The sequence below is a fragment of the Lonchura striata genome, chromosome 1, assembly GCF_046129695.1.
Source record: "Lonchura striata isolate bLonStr1 chromosome 1, bLonStr1.mat, whole genome shotgun sequence".
NCBI classification, from domain to species: Eukaryota; Metazoa; Chordata; class Aves; order Passeriformes; family Estrildidae; genus Lonchura; species Lonchura striata.
In genome coordinates this window covers 151,512,592-151,535,081 of record NC_134603.1, presented here as the reverse complement: position 1 = coordinate 151,535,081, position 22,490 = coordinate 151,512,592, and the positions used below count along the sequence as shown (strand labels likewise).

At 40.7% G+C, this 22,490-nt stretch overlaps 1 protein-coding gene across 1 annotated transcript; it reads right to left on the bottom strand.

Annotated features, from left to right (window-relative positions):
* Nucleotides 1-2,994: 2,994 nt before the first annotated feature.
* EXOG (exo/endonuclease G) lies at nucleotides 2,995-22,417 on the bottom strand. Its single transcript, XM_021555284.2, has 6 exons — nucleotides 22,264-22,417; nucleotides 20,980-21,129; nucleotides 19,262-19,401; nucleotides 17,474-17,550; nucleotides 14,329-14,443; nucleotides 2,995-3,572 (listed from the first exon to the last, which is right to left on the bottom strand). The coding sequence occupies exons 1-6, from the start codon at nucleotides 22,406-22,408 to the stop codon at nucleotides 3,111-3,113; spliced, it is 1,089 nt and encodes a 362-aa protein (XP_021410959.2). The 5' UTR covers nucleotides 22,409-22,417; the 3' UTR covers nucleotides 2,995-3,110.
* Between the last annotated feature and the right edge of the window lie 73 nt (nucleotides 22,418-22,490).

The following is a 22,490-nucleotide window of genomic DNA, read 5'->3' as shown; positions in this document are numbered from 1 at the left end:
GGCATCCCCTTCCCATCTGCCTCGAACCTCCCACCACTTTCACCCTGATTCCAGCCCAGCAAACACAATCAAGAGCAGCCAGCCAGGAAAATATCAGAAAATCACTGTTATCGGTCTGCGGACAGCCTAGCTGTCAACTTTCCCCTGTGATTTAGTTATTTATCTTCTAAAACAAACACACTAGAACAGTGGAAGTACAAAGAACAAACGTCTCCATTTCCAGGACTCCTGCTGTTTAGGTGCAGCACAGAGGTTCCCACTGTCACTACAGATGCACATGATCAATTGTGCCACAGGAATGACAGATGGACACGGACACCAGCACCGTTCTCATGGACACTCAATCAATTACTCACAGAGGTGGCTCTAACAAGTGTGTAAAGCCTCACCCCTTTGCTATTACTCATCTTGTATTTCCTACTGTAAAGAAAATACTTTTTTTTTTTTTTTTGCTCCATGCCAGACTCCACAGTTAATTGAGATCAGGAAAGCAGCAGGAGGGGAGCAGGTGAATGTTCCCTTTGGCACGGAGCAGCTCTGGAAGAAGTTTCACGGTTCACCACCTGCTGCTGCCCTCCGAGGGGAGCTGAGGAACACCAACCATGCTCAGGCGGGGCTGAAAATGATCCCGGGAGTCCAGGCCATGCTGTAAGCCTCAAGGCATGGAAATTATGGTAATTGGGGCTCACAGGAATCCAAGGGGGCATGTAAGGCCTGAAGAGATTCTCTTAGGGAGCAGCTGTCTCCATAGCAGGACTCCACAGGAATGCACTCAGTGCGTCTGCTGCTGTCGAAGTGGTGAGCTGTCAGCAGCAAGGGATGGTACCTGGAGCTCCTCACACACATCTGGAGCTCCTCACATACCCCTGGAGCTCCTCACGTATCTCTGGAGCTTCTCACACACATCTGGAGCTCCTCACATACCCCTGGAGCTCCTCACGTATCTCTGGAGCTTCTCACACACATCTGGAGCTCCTCACATAGCCCTGGAGCTCCTCACATATATCTGGAGCTCCTCACACGTATCTGGGGCTCCTCATGCACATCTGGAGCTCCTCACACATATCTGGAGCTCCTCACATTCCCCTGGAGCTCCTCACGTATCTCTGGAGCTTCTCACACGTATCTGGGGCTCCTCACGCACATCTGGAGCTCCTCACACATATCTGGGGCTCCTCACATACCCCTGGAGCTCCTCACACACATCTGGAGCTCCTCACACATATCTGGAGCTCCTCACACACATCTGGCACTGTCCCAAGGCAGGTTTTGCTATGGATGGACACAGAACTGCAGCACTGAGATCTGCTTCAGCCACCCGTGGGCGTGTGAGCAGCACAGGGGAGATCTGTAACCTCTCAGCTGAAGGGTGAAGAGGAAGGTGAAAGGCTGAAATAATTCAAATAACAGGGGAAAAGAGAATGCAAAGGGCAATGAACCTGTTTCAAAGGGTGACACCATGGCAGTGCCCAAAGGCTGCTTGGGCTCCAGTGAAACACTCACTGGACCACCAAGAGGCATGTGAAGGATTTGGCATTTTGTTACTCCAGGCAACCCCCCTGTTCCCAACATCTCCCACATTCTTCAAAGGGAAATGTGGCTTCTTGTTTTGCAATTTGCTACTTTTGTTACATCTGACAGGATTTACAACCACAGTTCTGGGCTAAAATTGAAATGAGCAAACATTTTGTCAGGAATTCACACAATTTCTCTCTAATTCATGTAAGCAGTAGGCTTCTATGATGTCCTTAGCTAGTGACATTTCCCTGGATTTAAATGTCTGGATTTTGAGTACATGTTCTTGGCAAACACTAAAGTGTCATGGGAACCATGGCTTGCTTTATGAAGTGATCTGCCTTGGGATGCTGCAAATGAGCAGAGAAGAGGGAAACTACAGAGTTCTTAGAACCTCCAGCTGATGATTCACAGCATCCAAATAATGCTCCTGATTCATCCTCTATGAAAACAGCCCCATTCAGCCAGGCACTACATGACCCTTCTTTCATGTGAAAACTGTGAAGGTGTTTTTACAGCACAAACTCCAAATGTCTATCAATCCTCACCATCAAAAAAACTTCTAAATATTTCCAGATTTTATTCTTCCTTTCCAGATGTAAGATGTCAGAGGATACAAGTGACAAGAAGTTGCAGAAATAAAGTATGAAACTAATGAAAAAAAAAAAAATCCCTTAGTCTCCCAAGTAGATGCAAATCTGATAAACATCAGTTGCTACTGAAAAAGAACAGGAAGTGCATTTTCAGTCAATATTCAAGTTTTGTTGCACAATTTATAGTCCAAAGGCAGATGTTGAGAACAAAGCCTGTGACTATGACAACCAAAAAGAAAGTCATGCTCACCTCTGAAATAAAACAATATTCAAAAAAACATGTTTATCCAAACTTAGTGGTGAAAATTAAATATTAAGCTTACATTATTACTATACTGGTAGGCACTTGATTAAAATTTAGTTTTATTGGGGTTTTCTTACCAAAAAATCACAGAATCTTACATGATGAAGTAAGTTTGCTGCAAATGATAACGTTTGTGAGCTCCTGACATGCTGAAGCATGCAAAGCACACAAGATGAGGAGAGGTTTTGGTTAATACAACTAAGGGAAGACCACATTGTCTTACATGTCTCTAACAAAAGAGTGTTACATTAAATATTTTTAAATTAATTTTCAAAATATTCCAGAAAGTACAATTGCTTCTACAGCACTGCAGTGAGAAGACTTGCAGGCAGAATTCCATTTAAACCCGTTCCAGCTGTACTCCCAAGGTGTCTACTCTCTATTTTTGTGATTTTCCTAGAAAGGATTCCACACAAACCCTAAGTCTGACATGCCAGGTGGAAAATAGCACAAAGCCTTTCCTGGAGGTCCAGTGATCTACTCAGGCCAGAAAGGGATCATTTACAGTTCCCATGTCTAAGTAGTGCAGCAAACCACGTGTTTGCATCGTGTTACACAAGAATGAGCATTATTCCAAGCCCATCAGCTTCCAAATATTTCTTTATTGTTTTCACAACTCAAAGATGATTCAAGGAGCCCTCGTTTTCGTGTTTGCCTTCAGTTCCCCTTTCCAAAAACCCAAACAACTCCCTGAATGCTCAGCCAGCTCTCCCCTCTCTAGCTGCTACTGGTTTTTCCTGCAGCAGTTCTTCCTCCTTCTTCTTGTACAGCTTTAGGAGATACTCATCAGGCTCAATTCCTGCCTCCTGTAACTCCTCCATGGCTTTCTCCAGCCGGCGCAGCGTCCGGGCGCTCTGCACTTTGCGGGCAGTGATGTACAGAGTGAACTCCTTGAAGCCCATCAGCTTGCACGTATCCACCTCACAGATATTTTTAACATCTTTGGTCTTGTCCACCTGGGGGAAGAAAACTAAACCTGACTTTCTTTCCAGGTCTTCAAGGCTGACTTGGAAGTCGGTGAGCTGGTGGCTGAAGCCGATGGGATTGTTTGGCACCACGAAGGCCCCCAGCACCAGGGGCTCTGAGGATGTTCTGCTCCGCCTGGCGAGGATCACCTTGTACAGGTGGGATGGTACAGCCACTTCATCCTTTCCAATCACCTGCCAAAAGGAAAGGACTGGTACAGATAAAAAAAATCACAGCATTGTTTTGCTTGGAAAAGATCTTTAAGATTACCAAGTGCAATCCAGCACTGCCAAGACCAACAATATACCATGTCCCTAAGCACCACAACTTCATGTTCCCTCTCTCTGGAGCTCCTCTCCTTTGTGTAATTACAATAACTTATAATATACAATAAAAGTTCCTAACCTCGCAGTTCCAAATCATAGAGGTTTTAATATACATTTCAAATCAACTCTAAGTTACCATCTGTCATTTATTTTTATCTCTATTACCCACACCCAGGTAGCATTTAAAAGCTACTTTACCTAAATAAGCATTTTTTGCAAGAGATCCAGATATACAGTACAGTCAGTGATTCAGTATCTTCTTGGAAGAGAAGCCTATCCAAAAAAAATGCACCTATTTCTTCCATAAATTCCCTACAATCCAACTTCAGTGCTCATACATGTTGAGTTTCCTCCTGTGCCACTCAGACCAGGATCCAAGGATTTAAGGGGAGCCCCAAGAGTGGAGGATCAGGACTGTTAAAGTCTCACCCCACCCTGTGCCAGGGATATCTCCAAGGGAATACACCTATTGATGGCAAATGTAATCTCTCCAGGACTCAGAAGTTATGCTCATGCATGCACTAAATTAGGGTTTTTTGTTTCTTTGCTATTGCTGAACTGAATCTGTCATTTTCAGAGAGTGTAACAGGCTCACACATGGAAAATCTCAGTTTTGCATAACTCTTCTGTAAGTACCCTTCTCAAAGCCATGCTTTTATTCTAATTGCAATGGAAGAAGAAGATGCAGATCCCTTATAAAAACTACAAAGGCATTTTATACTGTATATAAAATCCAGTAATTTGGTGCTGTTTCCAGGATTTGCAACACCTACAAAATCAAGGACTGACTGTTTTGATTTTTTTGGACAGCTTTTGTAGATACAGTTAAAATACCATTTCAGGGAAAGCAGGTATTTATCACATTAATTGAAAGTGTCAACAGTTCAGACATGCCTTGTCCACTCATATATTGAGTATAACTCAATCACATAATAAACACTTCCTATGCACACTTTTTTTTCTGATTATTCAGCCCTTCTGCAAATGAAAATACATTTTTAAAATTAAATTTTGCCTGTGGCTATTGAACCAAGATTCATGTTGGTCTATTCCAATATTAATTAAATTTGAGTTACAAATTCTTTCAGTGATTTGTGTCCTTTACTTCTGTTGCCAGTTATTTAAATGATTGGTCCTAAAGCCTTACCGATTAGACCAAAACCAGAGAAAGTACCTTCAGGAGAAAGGGAAAATCCTGATAATTTTTTTTTCATGTTTTGTGCAATAACATAGTAGAGACATTACTCCTGTTTCTGGAAAACACATGCTCGTAGATTTCTTTACTGTGTTCTAAAATACTTTCCTCCCTTGCCCTAAATGAGGCTATCTAATAGTTTTGCTATAGTTTAAGATTTTTTGATTGTTTGGGTTTCTTCAGGATGTGGGGTTTTGTGTGGGTTTGTTCTTGTTCTGGGTTTTCTTGTTTGGTTGGGTTGAGTTTTGTTTTTTTTGAGAGGTGGTTGGATTATTTGGTTTTTGTTTTATTACAAAAATTGTCATGGTTATGCCACCAGCATTCTCCCAAGTAATATTCTGCCTGGACATCAATCAGTCCCTGAAATTGGTTAAGAAAGGAATGCCTTATGCCAAATCTTCTCTCCCTTTCAATGATGACAGATGTGTTGACAGGGAAATGAGAGCTCCTGAGTGTCAAAGCACTTTGCATTTAGCATTCTGTGGATGTGAAACCAGAGCTACACCTCCCCAGGACCAATACCACAAATAATCAAAACTGATTGATGCACATGTAGTGCTCAAATGTACTAAAAGCAGTGCAGCAACACACTGCTGTATCTGCTGAGTTAACACTGAATTACAAAATGAATGTTGCTGGGAGCTTTAACCTATTTGAGATCAGTGGCACTCGAGCTGGGGAGTACCTGCAAAATACTGGGGGTGAGAGGGAGGGAGCCAAGAAAATCCCTGAAGGGGAGAGTAAGGAGTTCATATTTCCATATTCACCCAAGGACACCCAGTGATGACACTGCCAAAGGCAATAGGTTGGGGCTCCTTTTCTCCCCTGGAGCAGGGAGCTTGCAGAGCCTGCACTGAAATCCCACCTCCTGCACACTCCTAGGGCAAGAAGGAAGGTGAGGAAGAGGAGGAAGATGCTGTAGCCTCCTGAGAGAAGTGAGGCTAAAGCCCAGTCCTCAGTGTCTCCCTGGGCCAACAATCCCCTGACCTGCAGCATTCCTGTGCAGTGTGGCCTTTTCCAGGCCTCTTTGCACACTTTTCCCACTACAAATCCATGGATATGTACCAGGTCCTCCTTAGCTCAGCTCCCTCCTTTTCTCCACACCTCCCACTCACATCCACATCCCGGCATCCTCGCTGTGCTGCACAAAAGACCCAAGGAAGGGCGAGCACACAGATGGAGCTGCACAAGGATCTCCAATGAGTGGGGGTACATGGAATATGTAAAACAAACAGGTGAACGCATGTGGAGCGAGCTGAGGGAACTGGGGATTGAGGCTGAGGGCTGAGTGGGTGGATAAAGAGGCTGGGGAATGAATAGAGCTGCACACAAAACAGTTAGGTATGAGATGGAAATGCTGAATGCCTCAAGTGGGTGTTAAGGGAAAACAGAGCCGGTGCTTATGTAATATTATGCAAATATATATATTCTATGCAAAATAATGCACATTTATGCATAGTATGGGCACCTAAGAAGAGAGAGAAGAAACAGAGAAGACTAGTTCAAAATGAAGCAAGGGTGGCCTTTTGAGAAATGTAGATCTAAATTCAATTCCCTACATGTAATGGTCAGGTATGTAATTTATCTACCATTTCAGTTCTATGTAAACTCTCTTTTGAGAATTTAAATGAAATTTAAGCAGTGCACAGGCTTCATACCAATTTCTCTGAACAGCAGCAAACTACTACTGCAATAACTTCACTGAGTGTTCATAGTGTTAAAGCAGATAAAACCATCTTCAGGTGCCCAAACTGTCAGTGTCCACAGGTGTCCCTTCCTTACTAAAAGCAGGATATAAAAGTTCTATCCCCAGCTAATTCTGCTGGAGAGCACCATCAAAGGGCAGTGGGCAGTGCCTGATTTCTCTGACAGAGTAAATATGCATGACTAAGAATAAATGTCTTTTTCTGCAGTTTAACACTTACATGCACCATGCACAGGATGCATCACCAGTAATTTCTGCAGTGTGACCCAATGATTTCTGTTAAAAAAGGAAAAGCAGTTCTGGAGCACAGCAAAGTACAAAGTATCTCCATCATTACTCCCTGTAATATCCCACACTTTGTAGTTTTATGGGAGTGAATAGAGAAGCTGCAGAGAATTGTTTCCATAGAGTTGCCCCCCCACCAGCTCAACTGCCAGATAAAGAAGTGTGACACTGCAAAAGTGAAATTTGGAATAGAAGAAAGAGGCAGAAAAAACAAACTCCACAATTCCATTTCCTATTGCCACCTAGAGGATTTTCCTCCTAAACTTCAGCAGCCTCAGTCACTATCCAGATCTGCACCATCCCATTTATCTCAGTGCTTTGCCTGGCAGAGGCAGAGAGCATATGCTCCTATTGTAACAGGATGGAAAATGGTTCAACATTATCCATGCACAGATGTTGACTTTGATTTGTGCCTGTCTATCCACAGGCAGCAGATGATCTTTCAGAAATCAAGGCCTGAAACAGCTCTCTGTCCCAGCTGGAGAGAAAGAGCAGTTTTTTAAGAGTATCTGTGATTCTAAAAGGAATTTTGTGCTCCAATACAAGCAAGAAAATACAGAAATTGCCTGTTGAAATCACTGCTGTCCCACATGCTTTCACACCATGTTGGTAACAGCCCACAAGGCAAATTTTTGTGCAATCCTTTGAAAATCCCCATTTTGCTATTGCTATAAAATTTTGCTTAATCTTCCAAATTTTCAACAGGCTCATGAAACATAAAAAAAAAGGCACTCAAGCTAAAAGCCTTCTTTTTATAGCATTAAATATATCTCTTTCCCATCATCATTTGGGAAACCAACATGAAATTTCAGATGCTTAGCTGTCTCTATCAGTTCAATGTAAAAATGTGCATTGCCCTAAATTTCTGCAGCTACTTATCCCTTTAATTTTTGTTTTGTTTCTTTAACTGAACTCATATCTCCTAATAATGTAACATTATCATAATGTCATTTTCAGGGCAATGTTTATTATTTTTCTATCATTACTGACATTGTTACTGACATTCCTCAAGTGTGTGTGAATTTGTTTATTCTTCTCAAAGCCAAATTAAACATAGACAGCTGTCATGAGGGCAGAGCACTAAAATGTGTGCAATTCCTGACATTCAGAAATGTTTACATATCACTAAAACAACAAATGTGTTGGTAAGCAGTTGTAAAAGAAACCTAAAGAGCTCACAGGGACAGATGAGGGCAGAACATTTCTTAAACCTGAGAAAATTCAGAGAGCTTTGAAAAATTCAGTCTCACAGCCAAATCATTGGATGAGGATTTGTCTTAAGCTTGGCTCTCCTCCCAGTTTTGGCCAAATCCTGTTCTTGACTGCAGATTTTAAAAACAAGGAAGCAAATCTGATAATACCTGTGGAGTCCTTAAATATCAAAATAATTAATGAAGACATTTGCTAATGGCATCAACAGTAAGCTTAAGTATCTGGCATTAACTAATGCCACCTTCATAGTGGTAATCAGATAAATTACAAGGCAGTCCTTAAAAATGTCAGTTTGGAGTTTATGAGATAGAAAACTCCATGAACAAGTGAAAAGGAACATAAGAAGTATAATTGCAGAACAGTTGAGATTATATGAGATGAAAACAGAGTGTTACAGCATGGAAATTCTGAACACAAACTAATGTTATCAAATTTTAATTTTACACTGGACTTGTTACAGCTTCCCAGACTGCAAAAAAATTATCTTCCTCTGCAAGGGTATGGATCATTTTTAAAAGAAAAGGCTCATGAATCCAAAAGTGGAATTTTGCCACCTAGTGACCAGAAAGTGAAAATCCACCGTGCACAGAATCAGCAGAAGGGACTAAGGAGCCCTTCATCAGCCAGAGCCAGCTCTGGATTGTCAATTACCCGTGACTCCCTCAGAACCTGGCAAACAGAAATCACTCTCAATCATGTCTTAACCACCAGCATCCACTGCACAGTCCTTCCCTCAGATGGTACCACCATCAAATACTTAAAAATGTCAGCTCCAGAAATTCCCTTGACACTCACATAGCTGTTTCTTCACTCTCTGTGAAATTCTAACCCGAGTTTAAAACTGAGGCAGAACTTCAAACAGAACTGTCTGAAAAGAAGCACACCCAGCTCCTGTGACAGAATCCTTCCCCCTCCACCTGGCAGTAGCAAAATTAACACTTCCATCACACTTCTTGGGGGACAGAATTCAAGGAATCAGTCCTGTCCCCCAAGCATGATACTGACCAGGTCTATCAGGCCTTTCACTGTAGATATAACATCATTCCTGCTGATGTGACCCCACGTTTGACAACCCAGAGCTTTGTTATAATTTGTTACTGAATTCTGTATAGAAACAGACTTTCTGGCAGTACAAAATATTCCATTTACTATCACTGTAACTTTATTTACTCGATCATTGTGACAGCATTAACTGCCTCCACTCAAGTTCCTTCTGGCTTTGTTGGGCAGCACTGATTCTGCCAAGTGTTTTCCCCCAATATTTGAGAGAGCTCTGTCAGATGGCACTGAGAAGAACTGAGGGGTGTGAAGGCAGACCTAGCAACACACAAACCACAAAACACTACAGATAAAAATCATAGTAACAATCTGCACAGCCAAACACTCCAAAATGCAAATGTATGTACTTCAGGAAAATTTAATTTGTTATGGCTGGTCTGATTGTTATTGCCAAATCATTTGGCAATTCTAAAAAGGGAAGGAAAAAAAGAAATGAGATGGCAAAAAAAAAAAACCCTGCTCCTGAATACAGAGTTATGACATTTAAAGATAGATGTCCCAACCCCTTTTTATTTTTCTTTAATAAAGAGGGTATGAATATATATATAACGTATGTAATAAACTGTGATGATGACAGACTACTGTTTCCACAGAATTCACTTAGATTAGCTTAAACAAGAATCCACCACAGTCCTTAACACCCCTCTTCCTATAACAGCATAATTTTCAGGATGGGTACAGTGCTAAATAAAACACAGTGCCAATTAATCTCTCCTGCACCTTCAGTGTCTCTTCTTCTCCTCCCACTATAACCCAGAGTCTATTCCATTCATTTGTACCTCACATCTAAATTTAGGCCTGACAGAGCTCTGCTGGTTTACACCAGCTGATCTAAGACTGAACCCTTTCCATAATGTTTATGGGACACCTATAATGGACCTACATCCAGTAGGAATCTCTTGGAACCACTTGGAGCAGCCAACAAACAAGGAATAATTCTCAGGTTTATTTCCTCCTTTAACAAGCATTCATTCCCCTATAGCATCTTACTAGGAGACAACCTCTACTAGTTCTGAAAATTAACTGGGTAAAACCATAAAGGACCATCTCATATTTGAGAGTGCCATTTGTTTCCCAGTTATTTGTCACAGAAAGAGATGACAACTGTACCTTCTGGAATGGTTATTGTGCCTCTCTGGCCCAGCCTGGTGATTAAATTTAGAAAATTAAACAGCAAACATAATTCCAGTATGAATCTCATGTATCAGTAAAAAGTACATTCAAATGTCTTTTTCAAACAACAAACAAAACATCATCTAAACTGTATTTTCATTCGCCAGCCACAGCTAATTCTTCTTAAATTAGCATTCACTTGGATGGCTTGGGAATGGGAGGGTGGAGCACTGAGCATGATGTAGTTAATTATTGCAAAATTTGTATTTGAAACTCCAAATCTGCTGATAGAGGAAAATCACTAAAGTGACAGACAGTGGATAGCAGTAATGTATAAAACAAGACAATGTCATTTTGATTTGATCTGGACAAAGATGAAAAACCTGCATCTGCCTCTCCAATGATACAGAACAGATTTTCCTGTTGGCATTCTATTCTACGTATACTCTCAAAATACGTTTTTCAGATACCAAGCACGATCATCAATCCACTCTCTGCAATAAAAATCTCCGCTGGAGACAGATGAAATGACAGAACATATCTGAGGATATCACAAGTTCAGCCAATAGACAGAACAATGCTGGCATCCAAGAAGTTCAAGGTTAATTCCCTTTCTGGAATTAAAGAGCAAATGGTACCAGAGTCCAAGCAGGAACTGGGAACAAAGCCATGACTGATGCTCTGCTTCTCCTCTATAGTGATCTAAAAATAACCTTTTTGGATGTTTGATGAGAAAAACACTAGCATGTAAAACCATGGAGACATATTTCACCACTACTTTAGCCAAAAACAAGGAAACTTTAAGATTGAAGAGACTATCTGAAACAAATCAGTGCAGACACATTCACTGTAGCACTTCACTGTTTTCCTTCTTTCCTTTTCACAGCTCTGTCTGAGAGAGCAAAAACATTAGAGAGGAGCTGAGCCTTAACAGTGGCATTGGCAGATTACAGGTTGTGAGTTTCAGCACTCTGGTGTATACTGCAGCACTTCTCCTTGAACAGCAGGGACAAAGGAAAGGACATCTTCTCACATCAGCTTCTCATGCCCAAACAATGAGGACTAAAACCCCTTTCAGTCTGAAGTCATTTGTGTGAAGTCTGCTGAGTTCACTCTGAAAGACAGCTAAGAGATTCCTTCCCTTCACAACCATTAGTGTCCTTCCTTTAAAGGCAGAATCCCAGACTACCAAAATCAATGGCAATGACTGCAATTACATCCAAGGTGTGTATTTGAAAAGAACTTCTCTTCAGTACTTTGACACATTGTGTTTCCTCCTCTAAGTGTATGTGTTCATAAAAGAAAAAACAAACAAACAAACCCAACACACCCCTCTATTCTGAAGTCTCCCTCCTCAAAGTACAAGTGCAATGCAAAGCACAAAAACGTAAGCTATGAACAAATTTCAAAATAAAAGAACCCAAACATTCTCTGCCTGTATTTATTTAGAGGACTCAAATCAAACCATTTAATATTTTAAACAAACAAACATACAAAAACCCCACAGAATCATTATTTTACTTTTCCCACCTGGAGATACCATTATCTGTACTTAAGTAAAAATCAATTTACATAATGAATCTTACTATAGGAAGCTGAGTAAAAGGATTTATGAATGTGAAAAAGTGGTGACAAACAAACAGGAACACCATCACTTCACCATTTTCAATCCCACACTGAACTTTACTTCATAGTAAGACCAAAAGTGGTAAACATTCCTAAAAGATCTGCGCTGTCATCAAACCCAAAGATGATGAAGACAAAAGACAAGAACTAAATGAGATCACAAGCACAACAACGTGGGCATTTTGTGCCACTATTATGTCACCATTGTATGCAGGTATCAAGTTATTTTGAACAAAGCCAGTAAGATGCAGTGTCTGCTCTGATTTTTATCTGCGGAATACTAAAATTTACATTTCAAAACCAAGACTGAGAATGACAATCATTTTTCAGAAAATGCAATCTTCCTCTTCTAAGTAAACACCTTCTCTAAAGAATGAGAGAAAGACTCGTTCAGAGCAAGATTAAAGTGAAGCCATTGATAGCTTCAGTTGATAGATGATTTAACTTCTCCCTGGAAATGATTTCCACTTATAAAATGTTCAAGTCAGCTCAAGATTTTTAATTCTTTGCTATGTAAGATGAATATATTTTTTAAGTTGAAAATGAAAAATAAATGCAATATCCTGACAGCTACAAGGCAGCAAATCCCAGCAAGCCTGGAGTGTAAGCCTGGAGAGCTCTGTAGCATTCTGAGTGACAGGAAGCCAAAGGCTCAGCTGAAGATTGTTGAGAGGGAACATCTCCCTCCTGCTCCCAGCTGTGTGCTTTGGGACAGATCTTATTCTGTCACCAGGAAGCACTGGACTACTCTGTGTGCTGCCTCAATCTTTCTACAGTAGAACAAAACTAGCCCAGTAAACCCAGTATGGATGGTTTGCTACTGCACAAAATTAAGCATTTTCTGGAAGGATCTTACAGTCATCAGTGCCGGCAGACAAAAGAAAGGCAGAGAAAGGCCTGGAAAGTAGAAAGGGCAATGCTGAAGTGAGCACCTGTGGGTGGCATAGGATGATTGCCAATCTAAAACTGGCTTTGCCACTAATTTATCATCTGGCATTGGTCATACCCCTTAACCATGGCTTATTTATCCACTTGAAAAATAAGCACAGTCTACACCTCCCTCACAAAGATGAGGTGAGAGCTGAAGTTTGGAACTGCCACTGAACATGAAGAAGGTAACTTATTACTACAGCATTTTCATATGCATAACTCCCCCCAAAAATAACAAATCCAAATCCAAAACTGTGATTTTGTGACAGTCAAGGTCTGACATGTGTGGCTGGAGACGTAAGGGGCAGTTTCTCAAGAAGTAAAAAAGTAACATTATTGTAATGTTACTTTTATCATTATGATAACGTCAACATTATCGTAATGTTAACAGGAAAAATCATATTCTGTCATGACCAAGTTCCAAGTTCAATCAAAAGGAAATCAGCTGTATGTTTATAAAGGAGAAACAGTGCCTAATTCTTACTTCTAAACAAGCCAGTGTTGAGAGCTAAAGATCTCTCCCTTTTGTGCCTCTCACATCCCTGTGAAATACTGGGTTGTCTCAGCAAGCTCATCCATTGCCCCTCAGAGAACTGCTTGGAAGCTGAATTGCTCACAAGCTGAAGCTGCAGTTGATTCAACTACTTATATTCAAGGAAAAGTGGTTTTTTTCAAGAGGTGTAAAATGCAGCATTTATTATTTGTATTATGCCAGCTTTCATCTGCAACTGCAAATAGCAATAATATCGCATTGCAGCGGGGGCAGAAGGTAACACTCCCTTGAATAACTTACCATGCTCAAACCTTACAGATGTCTAAACACATGCCTACTAAGAGTAAGTCTGGGTAAGCAACAATAAATTCACTTCTCAACTTCATAGCCTGTCCCATCTGTCTGTCAGTGATAGTTTCTACAGACTGTGCATGGTGAATATCTAGAGTATTTTAAGCAGGTAATAAAATAAAGGGGGCTAAAAGAAGGGAAGTATCAGTACCATTGATACTGCACTTGAGTGAAGTCTTCCAAGTGACTCTGGCATGCTCAGAATCTCAGCTGCAAGGCCTCCAAGAGATGCCTATGGAGCAGCAGCAAACTGCTTGTGAAATTAACAGAGCACTGACACTCCAATGTCTTGTAGAGTTTTGAGAGACCTATCTATCCTACCTTTGCATTCCACTCTTTCTAAAGCTCATGAAGAAAGTGATCAAAGAGATGCCTGTGCATTAACAAATCCCACTGACTCTGACTGGATAAACAGTTCTACTGCTGACTGTGGACATGAAATAGATCTCTGTAAATAAACAAATTATTTTAAAATTATGCTTTTTCATGTATAGGCAAGATGTAACACTTCTGCTAATCTTGTTCCAACAAGTATTGCACATTTTATACATTTTGCCTGTACTAAGATGCTCAACTTTTGTTTTATCAAGTTATGGTATCTATTTTAAATAAATAATTACTACTGCACCATTATCCCAGCAACATATATACATACCTGATAAGTAACACTCTTCTTTCCATCACCATCTGTTTGAGGCAAGGTAAGAGGTCCAGAAACAACCCAAACATCTTCAAATCTCTCAGTCAATTCCCGACAGTACATTTCCATTCTGGAACATATTTGTCAGATAGGGAGAAGTCAGCTGGGAAGATTTAATCTTTGAGACACTATGAAGGGAAGGGTGAACTACTGACAGGGAGCATTTTTCCAGATTCATCTGAGTGATTCACAAGCCAAAGAAGGCAAAATGTAGGCCCAAGTCCTGCTTCCCATTTGTCCTGTGTAAATAAGGTTCATTTATTTACAGATAGACATGTGTTGCTGCACACATCTGAAAATGGTTTCTGCAATCTTAGCACATGTCTGAATAGCTCAGTTCTCTACTTACTCCCACACTTGACACTAGAAATATACTGTTGGTGGTCACTTGGGATTAGAAAAATAGAATTGTTCTAAGCAGCAAATTGAAGCATTTTTACTTTGAAAGGTTTTATATTACTGAATTTGTGGGTTTATTCCCAAGGAATCAAAGTCCTGCAACACAGCTCTTTCTGTAGCTCCAGTTTCTGTTTGCCATTTCCACTACCTCTACTGTTTCTTTAATAGAAATAAAACTGTTAAAAAATAAAATAGTAACTCCAGGAATACTACCATATTTTTTTCTTTTTACACTGATTCAGTTTATAGCACATAATATTTCTCAAATAAGAAGATTCCTCTATCACACCTATTTTACAGAAAACAAAAGATTAACAAAGCCAGGCTGGATGGGGTTTTGAGCAATCTGATCTAGGGGAAGGTGTCTCTGTCCATGGCAGGGGGTTGGAACTAGGTTTAAAATTCCAATTTAAAGCTCCTTCTAATCCAAATAATTCTATGCATCTTTGATCTAACAGCCCAACTGTTACAGAAATCAAAACAATGAAACCAAATAAAATACAATTGGTCCTCTACAAAGGTAACAGTTGCACTTCACAAAAAAGGACATATAGAGTATAAAACCAATTATCCCAGCTAATCTGGCTGCCTCTGAAAGGGGGAGGATTCACCTACTTCTCTAATTCATGTTCCTCACACTTTTCCCTTGGGCCACTTGAATATTCTTTATCTGTCAACAACCCTGAACAAAACCAGTATTTTTTTTCTTTTGTGTTGGGTAAGTTAAATCACTAAGAATGAGCCACACAAATGAGAATGAGCAAAAATGAGCCCTTTCTTCATGTGATAACATCAAAGCATTGATTACAAGTGAATTCTTTTCCTACTGTCACCAGCTTTGCTTCCAAGCAGCCCAGCTCCTCAGGCTGTCTCATGGCAGGGAAATACAAAGACCACCTGGAAAGAATGGGAATAAATGCAGCTAGGGAGCAAACTGCTTTTGGTGGCAGGAGGGACAGAAGTCAGATTACAGTGATCATGAAATCAAAACCATGACACTCAAAACAAGACAGAAACAGTTAAATATCAGTTGGAAGAGAATGAGGAACACTAAGATGGAGTTAGAGTACACCACGGAGCCAGTCCAGCAATTACTATTAACAATTTGCAGGATGATTACAGTCCTGCTCTCCCCTTTTCTACTGCTCCCCTTGTCTGTCCCATCTGACCACTCCTAATCCATCTTCCATGCTGGTTCTAGAACTCACCTCATGAGCTGATCCACTTTTCCAATATGGCAGAAACATAACCAAGCAAATCAAAATGAGAATCAGTTTTTAACTGGGCTGGCAAATGAAACTGACTCACCACAGTCAGGCTACTACCAAAGCTGGAACTGGGAAACCAGCAGAAACACAAGGCAGGAGGGCAAACACCACTTTAGAAAACAACAGACACTTTACTGACTAAGCTGCATTGTCTGCCTGCACCTCAGAAGACAAGTCAAGAAGCAAGTAACTAAAACAAGAGAAAGGAAGAGAATATTGAAGCTAGGAAAGGATGCAACATATGTGAAATACGGTATCCTTAAAAATATTTATTATTAAAGAAATCACTGACATAAAAAAGTGGCATCGCAGCCTTTTTCATGCATTTAATATCTGGGAACAGGGTGCTGGGGTTGGGAAAAAGTGGCAATAATTGCTTAAATTGCAGGGTTGATAGTGCCAGAGGAAATTTTCAAATGCTCCCCATGATTTCCTGATTAGGCAGAGATTCTGCTTAAGGGAAACAAAGAGGGTTTCCCTACCTTGAATAGATACAAATGCCTAGGTTTGGTAAAAAGAAAATTTATGCTCAAACACTTGAGTTATTAAAAAAAGAAAAAAACCCTCTTAAAATGTTACAGCATTTTATTTGTCTATAAAACAGTATAACCTTACTGAATGGCTCTTCTGATTTAATACAAATTCTTGTAAAACAGGAAAGTAGTGTGCAGATGAATGATGACGCAGTTTTGATGGACTTTTATTACAACACTGTATATAATTTTGCTGACCTTCCCTTGAGTGAACCTTGAGAGATCTATCATTTTCCCCTCCCGTTTCTGAGCCTTCACATTCTCTAAGTCCTATGCACGAAGAACAGGATGAATGCTCCTTTTACTATGTTCTCTGCTCAAAGGAAGAGAAGAACAAAATCTTACATGAACCATGTTTAAATTTATCAACCACTCCACCTCTAAGTCAATCCAGTCAGCACTCACAAGTGACAGAGACCCTGCCTGACTGCTCCTTGGGAGCCAGGACCTGAAGGAACACCTCAGACCTGAAAAGTGATGGCTCAGTGGGGAGCGCTCAGTTCTCCAATTCAAAGGGAACCAACATCCACACACAGACATGGGAATACTCATACTGCAAGTGATTCTTTGAGGAAGATCTAAACCCACTCCCTGCTTCTGCTGAAACTTTCTTAAGCACAGCCTGGTATTTTTACTCCACATCAGCCAGAAGAAATAATTTTGTCTATTTTAAATAAATGTCCTTGACAGTTTGACTGAATGAAGAACTAAAGTAGTCACTATACTGTTCTTTCACTGAGAGGACTGAGATGCCTTTCATTTCAGAGAAAGCTCCTATGATCTCTACAGATATACTGCTCTAAAATACCTGGATGTGAAGAACTTTTAAAAACAAAGCATTTTTGATTTATGCTGCTGTCTGGTATTCGTCACTTAGTTTACTTACAAGTAATTTCTCACCTGTTCCAAAACCCAGCATTATTTTCATAATTCTGAGGCACAATGTTGGACAGATAAAACGTTTCAGCCATAGCTCTCTGTATAGAGAAAGAAAATACTGTAATTTCACTGAAACATTCATACAACACATTTTAGCAGTTTGTGGATCAGAATCCCATTTCTAGTTTCGTTTAACATCTATTAACACAGAAAATCATAAAAACTTAAGTCAGAACACCTACAAAAATATTTAGGATTAAGAGGTGCACAATTGAGGTGAAACCTTGCAAAGTTATCTATAAACAGCATGAGAACGTCCAACCCTGGAGGCACAGGAATTACTATCACACTATCAGTGTCAGTTTGGTAATGTCTTTGAAAGCAACTAGTCATTTTTCATTTTGAATGGGAAGGACACTTTCAAGCATGCTTTTCATTTATTTGACTGCTTAATGGCTGATTTTTTCTTTCCAAGAAAAGGTTTTATTAGATATATTCATCAATATTTTACATACATAACATACAGGCAATGAAATGATTTATGAGACCATAATGGTCAAACATCCATATATCTGCTTAATTTCATCTTGTAGAAGTGTCATAAACATCTCTGAACAGAAGCTTACATACCTCCAGAGGTGAAGGACCTGGTGATAAATCACTAGACATACACAGGAAAATACAGAGAGAAAAATTCCAAGATCTTAATCCAGAATTTTCACAGGTCTTGTATTCGTCAATATTTTTCACATACTACTATTGCAAGGTGATGGGACTGACAGAACTCTTTAGGATAATGAGCAAACACTACCTCCACTAATTAGATATTGAAATTTAATTTTTATAATCCTATATTTGAAAGACTGTATCATCTCATTTCAAACCAGGTCCAGGATTTCTGTGCACAGGGAGCTCACAGCAAAAATACCCCAGATAGCATAAATAAATAACAGCAAAGACATTTCCAATAGAAATAAAACTACTGATTTTTTCATTTACCACATGCCACTGTGCTGTCACTCTACCCCACTGAAGACTATCTGCATGGAGAAATACAAATTCAAACTGCTTCTTAATTAACAAATTGCTGCATTAGGCACATTTCGCAAGAGGATCCAATAAATTCAAGGCTGCTTTGTAAGTCAGCCAAGGCATTAAGGCATGCTTCTCTTACAGCTTGAATAAATGGCAGGTGAAGAGATTTTATAGACTGAAAGAACTATGGCAAAAGGGTCTAATTTACCTCATACACATTGCAAGGGAGAAAAAAGCCTTTTAAATCATCCAGGCAATCCCCTTGTCAATACAGAACAGTACTTAACAGCATCTTTGCTTTGACCAATCTAGCCTTAAATATCTCAGCAGCTGTTGGCCACAATGACATCATTGTCCCTGTCTCCCTTTAACAGGGCTTTGAAGACTTGCAGGGTTTTCTTGTTGAAAGTTATCATCTGCATGTTACTGGTAGACAATGTGCCATGCAAGAGGCTGAGAAAACTTGCTTAACACCACACTGTTCAAGACATCATCTGTGCCAAACAAGGTGATGTAGGTGTGATTTAATGAAGAGAGGTATGTCATCAGAGCATGCACCTGATTTAGATGCCTGAAGCAGACTGTGAGAGCATCCTACACTGCTCAGTCAGGAATAGACCTTGTAACTCCATATCCAGCTCTGTGCATCAATAATGACATCACGCTCCACCTCAAAACAAACTGCAAAAGGAACATTGCACATTACTTCTAAGGGTCTTCTGACCCTTTCCAGCCAATAAGCACAAATTAAAAAATGGGAGAAAAAAGTCCTACTGTTGAAAATTTGTTATCTCCTGCTGGTGCCATGTGTCCTTGTGACCATCCACTGCCAAGGTAGTCTTCATTGACAGCACTGAACATCAGAGGGATGTTAGGGTCTGGTTTGAACTTACAGTGCTTTCGATCTGCATCACCTGAAGAACAACACACTAAATGGTCAGATTAACATGAAACCATCATAATCACAAGACAAAAAGATCTAATTCTGTCAAATCTTGCCAGATGACCCATACTTAAGGATTCAGTACGCTCATCTGAATTCTGTACATCCCATATACAGGTAACGCTAATTTCTTTCTGCCATGTGTTTTAAATATTTAAGTTCTTACTTAACAATAAAATACACAGGATTTTGCACCATGACTTTTCAGGCTTCCCCACACAAAACAGGTCTGTCTCAAATCTCAATTTGAGTAGCTACAGACATAAATCAGAACTGAATGCCTCAAGATGCTTAATTTCAACTTACAAGTTACTTGTATCTGATTATCTGGAAGACATTTTAACAACTCAGCTGTTAAAGCCCACTTTAAAGTAAGCCTGAATTTAATGTTTTCTCCTCAGAAAGCAGGGGGATCAATGATGCTACTTAGGGGTTGCTCATAATGTTTTCAAGATCTTGCTTTTAATTTTGAAAGGTAATTTGAAGACAGTGATTTAGATACATTTAAAGGGCCATTGCTTTCACAAAGCATTTTACAATTGCATGGTTACCTCCATTACTAATAATCTGCCTTATAAAAACTGAACTAATGCTATAAACTTAATTTACAATGACTGTATACCACTCATATTTCATTCACCACTGACAGCAAAAAATCACTGAGCCTCTGTCTTGCATAAAGAACAGGGGAGAGAGTATGAGAACTGTATCAGAGTAAATAATGGCTGCAGTGAGGAGGTAATGCCCTGTCTAGCTCTGAACAATTGCTGATGCCCTTTGCTCAGTTTTTATCTCACAAATGGACATTCTCCTCCCATTCTGAGCAAATCTCTAAGATCTGTACATTAAAATTATTGACAGAAACTGGACTTCTGAACTAACTCCACTGCTAAGGAAGCAGGAGCCATTTTTATGCACTCCAGCAGCTTTGCAGATCCAAATCAAGTAAGGAAAGGTTAATTTTAATTGTTTCATCTTCTCTCCATTCCTGTTATAAAAACCCAAGTTGAGCTTCCCCTCCCTGAGATCACTATAGGACTTTTCTCCCTGACTGTTCCAGGGTGCACCTTCTGTGAGCAGCAAAGCCCATTCAGAGCATCACAAATGTAAGGAGATAAATGTTGCATGCAGGTAGAGATATTATAAAAAAAAGCCCTTATAAAATATAGTTTAGGCCTTGCTACTCTAGCTAAGCTAGCAGTTAGCTTGTAACTTCCCACGTGAAAAAAATATAAGAATGAAAGTCAGTTAGCACAATGATCTATTCTGGTAACAGAACCCTTCACACCTGCAAAAACATAGTCTATCCCATAGGAATCAGTGAACAAAATATGTAAACTATGCAGGAATAGAGAAATTTGATGGGCATGTAAAATGACATTTACTAATCAATGAACCGAGTGGCAAGAATGTTATGAACCAATCAGAAGTTATACATGAGGTCTTAAAAACTGTACAAAAATGGGCTGTAACATTAAAGATTGGCCTTTCTGCATGAAGAAACTGAGTCCTGTTTGCTTATTACTGCAACAAATAAACACCTACATACCCAGCATCTTTTGTTTTGAAATGTGTTCAATCACCCATCTAGGTACCCGTTTTGCCTGGTCATAAGACAGTGCATGATTTGTGTAACATCTGGTCTCTGTTCCAGCCTCAGGAAATCCATATCTTTCCAGCAGAGCCTCTTCTACTGGTTCTAAGGAAAAAAATAAACAGAAAACCATCTAAATATGAAATGTGATCATAAATGGGACAGTAAAAAAAAAAATCTCAGTGGGTGTAAGCCTACTGTATAGGGAATTACTTGAGGTTACAGCTACAATTAAGACCTAAAATATATTAAGAGAGCTCTCCAGTGAAACTCTCATCTGCCAAAATAGTTGTGGTTCTCATCATGTTTTAACATGAGGATCTCAGCTCTAGGACTAAGTCTTCTACCTCCTCTAATGCCTACAGAAGGCAGAAGAAAAGCCATGAGACATTTTCTTTCTACAGAAGAAAAGCTCTCAGATGTGTAGGGACAAATCTGCCAACAAGGAGTTACAACACACAAATTTCACCCCTTGGAGCTGGAAATCAAATTCCTCAAAAACTGAGATTTACAAGTTGGACACAAGGAAGTCCTGGCCTCCCTGGGAATGCTTACACTCTGCTCAATGAATGAAAGCATCTCTGAATTTTCATTATTTTTGCAAGCAATAATTTTTTCCTCATGGAGCAATATTTACATCCATCTTACTGTCTTGTTCATTCTCCAGCCATCTGTCCAACAGCAACTCATGCTTTTAGAGCCATTCTTCCTCTGCTTTCCAACAATCCGGTACTTTTAAAGCCTTGAGGCTGTGGAGAAAACCATTCACTCCCTCAGGTGCCCCAAGCATCTCTTCCCACACCTGAACCCCACCAGACCCCAGAATGACAAACGAGCCTCGGCTCATCCAGGGCAGCAACAGCTGAAATTTAATGGTCTGACCCGAAAACTGAAATTTTAGTTTTAAATTTAAAACTAAAATATTAAATATTAAAATATTAAAACCCATTCCTCTCCTGCAGCAACACTCTGCCGTCAGCAGGTGCGAAGGGAAGCGCTGTTCGTGACCAGCTGCATTCAGCATCCCCAAACAACCTCCTCCCCACTCAGCCCGCCACAGGCACGAAGGTACCCCGCATCTCCCGGCACTATTTGGGCATTCCGGGAATGGGGGAAGGAGGGAAAAGGCGTTTCTGAGGGGAAGGAGAGAGTTTAGGGGACAGAAGCGGCTGCGGGGCCGGGACCGCGCTGAGCCGGCCGCTCCCGCCTCACCGGGTCCCCACTGCCCGCCGCTCTTACCCTGCGCCGGGGCCCGCCCGGACGGCTCCGGCTGGCTCTGGCCGCGGAGGAGCCGCCACGCAGCCCAGCAGGACGCGGCGGCCCCGGCAGCGGCGCCGCAGATGAAGCCGCCGAGGAAGCGGCGGTGGCGGGGCAAGGCCGCCATGGCGGCGGCGGGAGGGGAAGGGGCGGGCGCGGCCCCGCAGCGCCCCCGCGCGGCACCGAGGGCGCCATGGCGGCGCCGCCTC